The sequence below is a fragment of the Otolemur garnettii genome, unplaced genomic scaffold, assembly GCF_000181295.1.
Source record: "Otolemur garnettii isolate 467f Iridium unplaced genomic scaffold, OtoGar3 scaffold00129, whole genome shotgun sequence".
Classification (NCBI taxonomy): domain Eukaryota; kingdom Metazoa; phylum Chordata; class Mammalia; order Primates; family Galagidae; genus Otolemur; species Otolemur garnettii.
In genome coordinates, this window is record NW_003852524.1 from 434,728 (window position 1) to 445,122 (window position 10,395).

At 42.4% G+C, this 10,395-nt stretch overlaps 1 protein-coding gene across 1 annotated transcript in view; it reads right to left on the reverse strand.

Moving 5' to 3' along the window:
• The window catches only part of PLA2G12A (phospholipase A2 group XIIA), a 19,218-nt gene extending 9,719 nt beyond the window's left edge, over positions 1 to 9,499 (reverse strand). Inside the window, exon 1 of the mRNA XM_003798150.3 lies at positions 9,161 to 9,499. Coding sequence (XP_003798198.1) covers positions 9,161 to 9,368 — 208 coding nt within the window. The 5' untranslated portion in view covers positions 9,369 to 9,499. The remainder of the gene's footprint in view (positions 1 to 9,160) is intronic.
• Positions 9,500 to 10,395: the final 896 nt, after the last annotated feature.

The following is a 10,395-nucleotide window of genomic DNA, read 5'->3' on the forward strand; positions in this document are numbered from 1 at the left end:
AGTCTCACTTTATCGCCCTTGGTAGAGTGCCGTGGCTGTCAACCTCAAACTCCTGGCTTAGGCGATTCTCTTCCCTCAGTCTCCTGAGTAGCTGGGACTACAGGCACCTGCCACAACAACCAGGCTGTTTATTGTTGTTTATTGCAGCAACAATAAAAAAAATTATTATTTTGTTGTTGTTGTTGCAGTTTGGCCGGGGCTGGGTTCGAACCCACCACCCTCAGTATATGGGGCTGGTGCCCTACCCACTGAGCCACAGGCACCGCCCCATATCATCTCATCTTATTCACAATAAAATCCAAAGCCTCTAAAACCCTATATAATCTGGTCCTTCCATACTTTCTCCACTTCATCCCCTTACTGTCTTCTCTTTCCCTTTCTTCCTTACTCCATTCCATCATATCTGACTTCTTGGCTATTCTCCAGACACCAGGTCTGCTCCTGCCTTAGGGCCTTTGAACCTGTTGTTCCTGTATGTAGATGCTCTTTCTCCACATATCTACATAGTTTCTCCTGAGCACTGTGTTACCAGGAAACTCATAAGTTGAAACCTAATCACCAGTGTGGTATTGTTAGGAAGTGGGACCACTGGAAGGTAATAAGGTCCAGAGGACAGAGCCCTCATGGACTGAGTTAGTCACTTACAAAAGACACCCCAGAAAGCTGTCTTGCCTCTCACACCACATGAGGAAACAGCTAGGAATGCCCTCTAAAACCAGGAAGTGGGTCCTCAGTCTGCCAGCTCCTTGACCTTGGACTTCCCAGCCTCTAGAACTATGAGGAATAAATTTCTATTGCTTACAAGCCACCCAGTTTATAGCAGCCCAAACAGACTAAGACATCCTCAGCAAAATGTTCCCTGACCATATCATCTGTAACATGACACCTTCTAACATATTACATCACTAACATACTTATTATCTGTCACCTTGTACTAAAACTCCTTGAGAGCAGGAATTTTTGTCTGTTTTGTATTCCCAATGCCTAGAACAGTGCTTGACATATGGCTAGGTTTGCAATAAATATTTGTTGATGAATGAATACGTTAATGAATAAAAGATTTGGAAAGCTAATCCTCACAGCAGTTATAATACTCATTATAAATTAATAAACTGGTACAACTGGTACTGTTTACTCTTCAGTCTTTAAGTTTCGTGAGCATTCATCAACCTCCAAAGACTGACCACTTGTAGTTTGTCACATTTCTTTAAAATGTGGCACTACAAACTGAACATCATTAAATATGATGGCCTTTTTACCTTTTAAGTTGGTTAAAGCACTCTTATTAACACAGCCTAAGGTAGTTATTAGCATATGTTTCAACTGAGTCTCAGTTCCATCACACATCAGACAGTAGTGCAGAACCATCAGTTGTTTTTGTCTAAAATGACCTTATTTTTAAGATTTACTACTAGAGGCTCACCATTTTTGAAAATTTTAAACCTAAATATTATTATTATTGTTATTATTTTTTTTCTTGAGACAGAGTCTCAACTATGTTACCCTGGGTAGAGTGCCATGGTGTCACAGCTCACAGCATCCTCAAGCTCTTGGGCTTAAGCCATTCTCTTGCCTCAGCCTCCATGTAGCTGGGACTACAGGTGCCCGCCACCATGACCGGCTATTTTTTGTTTGGAGATGTCATTGTTGTTTGGCAGGCCTGCGCTGGATTTGAACCCACCAGCTCCGCCAGTGTATGTGGCTGCACCCTAGCCACTGAGCTACAGATGCTAACCCCAAACCTAAATATTAGATTGTAAAATTCCATCTTGTTAGTTTAAGTTCATCATTCAGGACTGTTCAGCAACTTAAATCTAGACCTATCCACTGTTACCTATTGCTCCCATATATTATGGACTTAGAGACAGACATTAATGAGGACAGAGGTCTGCAATGCCCGGCTACAGACAAGCCCTCTCTATAAGCAGTCATGAAGTCCTTAGCCCAACACGTTGGGTAGACAGCTCGACCAGCTGTGACTTCACCTAAACCCAGTTTTATCCAGTCTACATTTCTCATGGGAACATCATGAGAGACTACACATTTACCTATGGTTTTCTCTCATCTATTTTATTCTTGGGAAACCTATTCTAGTTTCTTAAGCTTCATCACAAAGTTCTCTGTTGTCAGAGATTTTAACAATCAACTGCTTAAAATGTTTAAAAACTTATTTAGAGAGACACATTAAGCAATGGGTGAACTGTTAATCTGAAAAAAGTACAATGAATACACCCTAGAGCATTCAAAAAGTCTGAAAACAAAAAATATAGTGTATTTACAACATATACTTTTCAGGTTAACAACTTGCCTTATTGTTTTGTTTTGCTTTTTTGAGACAGACTCTCACTGTAGTGCTTGGTAGAGTGCCATAGTATTATAGCTCACAGCAACCTCAAACTCTTGAGCTTGAGCAATACTCTTGCTTTGGCCTCCCAAGTAGTTGGGACTACAGGTGCCTGTCACAACACCCAACTAATTTTTCTGTTTTTAGTAGAGATGGAGTCTCCCTCTTGCTCAGGCTGGTTTTGAACTCCTGAGCTCAAGCAATCTACCTGTCTCAGCCTGCCAGAGTGCTAGGATTATAGATGTGTACCACTGCACCCAGCCTGGTCTTACTGCCTTAAATTTAGAAGTGTATCACCTAAAAAGGTAGAAGAAAAACATATTGGTTGTTTACTTGAAAAAATGTAACTAACATACTGTTTATCCTATCTTTCCAACTTTTTGAACACCTTATAATTCCCCCTCCCATCTGCCAGTCTTCAGATTACTGGCACTTCTTCCGTAAGTAGCAAAGATTATCACCCTTAAATTGATATGGGTCCAATTTTAAAGGCATGAAGGTTTCTAATGGCCTCAAGTATGTACTTTTTTTTTTTCTAACTAGGAAGATATTCCCCTCAGTACTCCTTCAACAGCAGTACTTCTATTTTTCCTTCCCTTTTTATTTTATCTAAATCCATAGCCTTTTTCAATTTCAAGTCTATAAAGGCATTTTTGGCATTATGATGTGTGATGGTAGTAATACATACATATATGTGCATGTGTGTACACATATAGTTACCATCTTACTTCATAAATGATGATTATCTTTGAACAAGAGAAGGATCAGAAGCAAATGAAGTCAGGAAAAATAAAAACATGCCTAATAGGAAATAACAAGGAACAGAACACAGAAATCAAGTGGCAAAAGAGACTGGAAGCATGAAGATATAGGAGGTTGCTGTCTAAACCAGGGCAAGTGCTTTTAATTGTCTTAAAAAGTTGTTAAAATACCAGGTGGCTCACGCCTGTAATCCTGGCACTCTAGGAGGCCAAGGCGGGTCTGAGCAAAGTGAGACCCCGTCTCTACTAAAAATAGAAAACGGAGGAAAGAGGATTGCTTGAGTTGGAGGTTGCTGTGAGCTATGACATCACAACACTCTTAACAAGGGCGACAGTTTGAGACTGTCTCAAAAAAAAAAAAAAAGTTGTTAAAATCAACACAGTATCTATGGGATGTGAAACACTGGATGATAACACCATGAAAAAAATGCTAGTGAAATTGGCAAAAGGAGCATGTGTGCATTTGTTTTCTTAGTTTCTTTTGAAGCAGTATCTTTTTTTTTTTTTTTGTAGTTTTTGGCCAGGGTTAGGTTTGAGCCCACCACCTCTGGCATATGGGGCCAGTGCCCTACTCCTTTGAGCCACAGGCGCTGCCCCTTGAAGCAGTATCTTGATGTCACTTCCTCAGAGAGGCCTTCCCTGCTTACCCCATGTAAAATAGTGCCCTCTTTCTTCCTGGCATTTATTGACCAAATTAACACAGCATTAGTCAGTTTCTATGAGGACTGGAACCTATTCTTACTCCTCTACATGTCTGGCACACAGTGGGAATCCATGAAATTACCAGGTGAAAAAAAAAAGGGAAACATTCCACAGACCAAAAAAAAAAAAAAAAGGAAACTTGGAAGTACTAGTTTCCTAAACTTGGAAGTACTAGTTTCCTAAAACATTAAGTTCACCTTGAAATTGAAATAATTATTTATGAATGAGTTATACAGAAGGTTATTTAGTAAACATTAAGGTTGATACAGATGCCAAAATCACAAATGTATTAATATAATTTTAACTTTTGTTACAAATGGTGTTAAAAGCTGCTAAACGTTAAAAAAAATAGCATTTCCTATGGTGCTGGTTTTTACAAAGCAAACAAAAACTCAGTAAGGGAAGAAACAAATCAGATTTAAACTAAAAGACCATGATGTTTTGGGGCCATTGTCTTCTGAAATTTGTGAGCAGACACAGAAAACTAAGAAAAAGAGGAGATGAGAGGACGATTTTAAAAAAACAAACCAAATTCACTGTGTATAACTGTATGGAAAGATTATTCATTAATTTCACTTTTTGATGTAAGCAATAATAACTCCTTGTCTTGATTCTGGCATGTTTTATCATTTATATTAATAGCTGAAATCTAAATATTTTCCTGGATTGAGACTTTACTCTCTATATATATTTATCCAGGGGTCTTTATAAAATTTTTTGAGATACATAAAACTCAAGAAACATGGGCAGCACCTGTAGCTCAGTGGGTAGGGTGCCAGCGCCATATACTGAGGGTGGTGGGTTCAAACCCGACCTCGGCCAAACTGCAACAGAAAGATGGCCAGGTGTTGTGGTGGGCACCTATAGTCCCAGCTACTTGGGAGGCTGAGAATCACCTAAGCCAGGAGTTGGAGGTTGCTGTGAGCTATGACGCCATGGTACTCTATCAAGGGCAATAAAGTGAGACTGTCCCTACAAAAAAAAAAAAAAAATCAAGTAACATAAAATCTATGTGGACAGAAACAAATGAAGGCCTCTGAGCAAAAGGAATAAGCTGAGCAAGTTGAAACTTACACGGTGAATCAGGACACTGTCAACTGTGTTTCTTGGAAGTGAAATAATGGACTATAACAGTCTGTCTCATGTGTGCACACAAAGAGTGCCCCCCCCCAAAGTATACACATTTTAAGAAAGGAGAAAACTGTTATTAAATTTGTAATACTAAAGTCACATTTGATTTCTGCAATTATAACATGACTTTTATTCTTTTGTTATTAGTATATATTATAGTTTTTTCCTTTCTTAAAATGTGTTTTTCCTTTCTTAAAATGTGTTTTTTATATATATATTTATACACACACACACACACATTGTTTTTGGCATTGTGTGTGTGTAAATTTGAGGTAAATACTTCCAAATAGAACATATTCACCTGGAATATGAAACAGAAGAGAAACTTCTGGTCCCCCAATGCTCCCACAATGTTTTGGAGGAAGCATGGTGGTAAGATCCTAATCTGTATTCCCAAACACTTGAAAATTTAAATTCACAGTCATTAAGCTCTACAGAGTCCTTATGTTTTTATATGTTACTTTTCTAGTCCGCTGACTTTCCTCAAATTTTTAACATTTTCACCTTCTCTCTCAGCTGATACCCTTGCTTCCTACTTCACTGAGAAAGCTGAGGCCATCAGAAGAACTTGAACATCTACTCACCTAACCAGACTCTGTCCCCGTATCTTCTACCTTTGCTCCTACTAAAGGGATATGCTATATATTCTTGGCCCATCTCTTGGTTTATGTACTAGAAACCATCTCTCTCACTTAGCCAAAGGATATGACTCCAATAATTCTGCCCCCTTATCACTGTATCTGTACTGAATCCTTCTCAAAAGCATATGAATATGCTGTTATTTTTCCTAATGTCCCCAAACTGTCCTTTTCATGGTCTTCCCCATTTCAGTAAATGGCAATTCCATCCTACCAGTTGTTCAGACCAAATGCTTTGGTATGATTTTTTTTACTCTACTCACACCCTATTTCCACGCCATTGGCTGGAAGTTCTTCCTCAAACCCAACCTCTTCTCACTACCGCCACTGCTACCAACCTGAGCAAAACCACCCCCATCTTTTGTCTAGACTCCTGCATGTGTTGTTCTGCTTCCATTATTGCTCCCCTACCTGTCTCACCCTTTTTATTCTCAGCACCACAGTCAGAGGGATCCTGTGAAAACATTTATCATTGAATGAATTAACAACTTATTTATAATTTTTGTTTTTTGTGACAGAGTCTTACTTTGTTGTCCTCAGTAGAGTGCTATGGCATCATAGCTCATAGCAACCTCGAACTCTTGGGCTCAAGTAATCTTCCTGCCTCAGACTCCTGAGTAGCAGAGACTGCAGGCCCTCATAACAATACCTAGCTATTTTGAGAAAAGGGGTCTTGCTCTTGTTCAGGCTGGTCTCCAACTCCTAAGCTCAAGTGATCTACTTGTCTTGGCCTCTCAGAGTGCTAAGATAATAGACACGAGCCACTGTGCCAGGCCTTATTCATAATTCTAAAAACACTTTTAAACCAATTTTGTTTTCTTTTTTTCAAAAGAAATTGAAAAGTTTTCTTCTTCAAAATCTTTGCCAAAAGAAAAAGTTAAAAAAAAAAAAATAGAGAACATCAAATGCATTCCCATAAATAATTTTACTTAACTTTTAATAAAGCCTTTTTCTCACCCAAGGGGAAGATAGCCAAAAAGGGAACAAGTCTCCATAATGCTAGTCCCTTAGGTAAAACAAGGATAGCTGAATGCAACAGTCTAGTCTGTGCTCCTTACTCTGACCACCCTCTCCCTACCATTAATACTTTTTCAAGCTCCCCTGATCGACTCTTGCTAGTAAAAAACATTCCTTAATCACCATGCTCCTCTAGCTTTGGGATCTTTCTGATTTGGTCACTTGCATTCCAAAATATAGGAAAGGCTGAATCATTGTTCCAGGGAGACTTCTCAAGTATTATAAAAATTAAAAAAAAATAACTTTCATTGCGTTGTAATTATCAGCATGATGACTTGGAACCTCAAGCCCACTGAACAGATAGACACAAAAGGATTTTGAAACATATATCATTTCTGAAATCCTCAATTTCATTTGTGTTTTTTATGCTGAACACCTTGCTCTAAATCTCTGAATGACAAAGTTTGAGAGCCCTGCAGAAAATAAAAAAGATTTGGTGAAAAGATTTAAACAGTCTCTTAATAGGACTAATATCCATTCAACTTTAGGGATTTCAAATGTAAATAAACTCTAGAATCCTGGACTCATAAAAAAGATTACGCCTTCCAAGTCTTCCCTATCTCTGTAAATGGCAACTGCATGCTTTCTTCACTGCATGCTTTGGCCTTTTGAAGGCCAAAACCTTCAAAGTCATCCTTGAATGCTCTTTCCAAGGATTACCACCGTGTCACCTTTAACACCGTCAAACTTTTTCCGAAATATTCCCGTATCAACGAGGCCTTTCCTGAGCTACCTATTTAGAAGAGTAAACTACCTCCAACACAGCCACTTCCATCTTCCCTGCCCGACTGCTCTCAAAGCACTGGCGTATTACAAAACTTCATATTTGCCTTATTTTGCTTGTTTACTAGTTTACTGACTGTCCCTTTCCACCAGAACATAAGCTCCACAGTCAAGAGATTTTGTCTTTTCCAAAAGACAAAGTTCGAATCTCCAGTTCAATCAACTGAATCAATTTCAATCTTAGAATCTCCAATTAGAACTTGTGACAAATGGGGACAGGCAAGGTGGCTCACACCTGTAATCCTAGCACTCTGGGAGGCCAAGGCAGGTGGAATACCCAGAGCTCACAGGTTAGAGACCAGCCTGAGCAAGAGCAAGACCCCATCTCTAAAAAAATAGCCGGGTGTTGTGTGTGTGGGGGTGCCTGTAGTTACAGTTACTTGGGAGGCTGAGGGGAGGGAACTGTTTGAGCCCAAGAGATGGCAGTTGCTGTGAGCTATGACGCCACAGTACTCTACTGAGAGTGATAACATGGGACTCTGTCTCAAAAATAAATTAAATAAATATATAAATAATGGGAATGACTAAGTAACCTGCACAACATTTATTTCAGGAAAAGCAATCACTTAACCCTTATATTATTCATGTATTCCTCCTAACAAACTGTACAAGGACAAAAACATCCTCTCTGACGCATACTGATGATAACACTTAGGTGTAAATTTCGGAAGCAATGAAACAGGTCTTAGCACCTGCTCAGCACTTTTAAGCATACAAAATACAGCTCATTCTTTAATTCTATTAACATAAAACTAGGAATCATTTTGAGAATTCTAGGCAGCAGGTGGCATCATGGTTTTACATTATATAGATAGGTTCCTTTTAAATTCACCTATAAAACAATCAGATTTTACCATTACAGTTATAGGGTTCCCTATTATTTTCAGCTACCAGCATTAATGAGGCCATGACCTTGACTAATCTTACTGGAAACACAATCTTTCCAGTGATATCTTAACATTTTGAATTTCAAACAGAAGCTTAAACAACTTTTTCTGAACGATTAAAATATTTCAGAATATTTTTCGTTCAGAAAAGTCAAGTGCCAGTCAAGTGCCTTATAAAAGAAACATCTCTGTCTGAAAATTTTTATTAGCACTCACATGGCCACCAAACATATTCTCAGATGCAAACAAAACTGAAGTTTAAGAAGCGTGAAAAGAGTAAATGAAACAATTATACTGGTATTAACCAACAACTAACGAGAAGAAAGGGCCACTGATATTCAAGGAAAGAAAACTGTCAGGTCTTGAGAGCGTTATCAGAACTCTTTCTCAACATTAGAGTACAACAAAAGTCTGTACAAAGGTCGCAATTTTCTGTAGCTTTGCAGGAGAAAAAAGCCCACCCTCAAACAAAACCCAATACCAATACTCGAGAAAGTGAATACCGTCATGATTTTAAAATTCTCAGTTTGCTTCGCATGGCCAACTAGTTTACAAGAGCAAAAATAGAGAGCTAAAACTAGTCTGTTCCACTCCATTCCCATGATCCCTACGTCACTAAGTTCTTAGGCAACTTCGTGCAACTGGGGGGAAAGAAATTCAGGAGCAATGAAAACAACGGAAAGTGCACACGCAGCCAACCGCTCACGTTCTAACAATAGCGACGCGAATCTGTGCTCAGGTTGCTCGATCTCCAGAGCGGCAGGATTCTAGCCGTGGTTGAGTTTTTCCACAGTCTAAGGACACGGACACGGTCTGCCTGGTTTCTGTCACTCTCTCACGTCCATGACCTCCCTCACCCCAACGCCCCCGAAAGCACTGGCCAGCGTGCCCGCTCACCGTCACTGCACTTATACTGGCAGAGCCCGTCCTCCCCTCCTAGAAGGTCTAAGGCGGCGTTCAGGTAGGTGTCTATCTTATGGACGCCGTTCCGGATGGTCTTCAGGGTGGCCCTCCAGTCGGTGGTCTGGGCCTGCTCCTGGCATCTGACCCCGGCGGCCAGCAGGAGCAGCAGGAGGGTGAGCGCGGGCCGCGGGAGCAGGGCCATCCGCGCAGCGCCGGGCTCCTCGGGTCCCCGGAGCCGGGCGAGCCCCCAAGGAGCCCCTGGGACGCCCTAAGCGCCGGCGCGGGCCCCGGGCTCTGCGGCTGCCGCCGGCTCCATGCCCACGCCTCCTTCCCGGCCGACCCGCGCAGCCCTCCGCGGCCTCCACAGAACCGCCTCTAGAAGGCGGTGCCGGGGCGGAGACGCGCCTCCTTCCCGGCCGACCCGCGCAGCCCTCCGCGGCCTCCACAGAACCGCCTCCAGAAGGCGGTGCCGGGGCGGAGACGCGCCCCCTGCGCGTCCGCTCACCTGGGTCCCGTCCCGGCGCGCTCGCGTCAGCGTGCGGCGCGGCGTCGGGAGCGTGCTCAGGGGCGGAGGCCTCCTGGCCTACGTGGTCGCCCGTGCGTTAGCGAGAACTACCCGAAGAGGGTCCTTAATAAAAATGATGCTCATGCCGGGCGGCGCCTGTGGCCCAGCGGGTAGGGCGCCGGCCCCATATACCGAGGGTGGTGGGTTCGAACCAGGCCCCAGCCAAACTGCAACAAAAAACTGGGCCTTTGGCTGGGCGCCTGTAGTCCCAGCTACTCGGAAGGCTGAGGCAAGAGAATCGCCCCGGAGTTGGAGGTTGCGGAGGTTGCTGTGAACTGTGACCCCATGGTACTGTACCGAGGGCGACAAAGTGAGACTGTCTCTAAAAAAAAAAATGTTCATGCCGGGGCCGTATCTCTGGGAATCCTGATTCCATTGGCCCGGGTGGCAGTGGGCGTTGGTATTGGGTGGCTCATGCCTGTAATCCTAGCACTCTGGGAGGCCTAGGCGGGTGGATTGCCCTGAGGTCAGAAGCTGCAGAGGCTCCAGACCTGCCTGAGCCAGAGCGAGACACTCCCCCCGCAACCCACCGCCACCCCCGTCTCTACAAAATAAAACCCATGTGTGTCGGGCGCCTGTAGTCCCAGCTACTTGGGAGGCTGAGGCAAGAGAATCGCCTAAGCCCAAGAGATGGAGCTTGCTGTGAGCTATGACGCCACAGAAC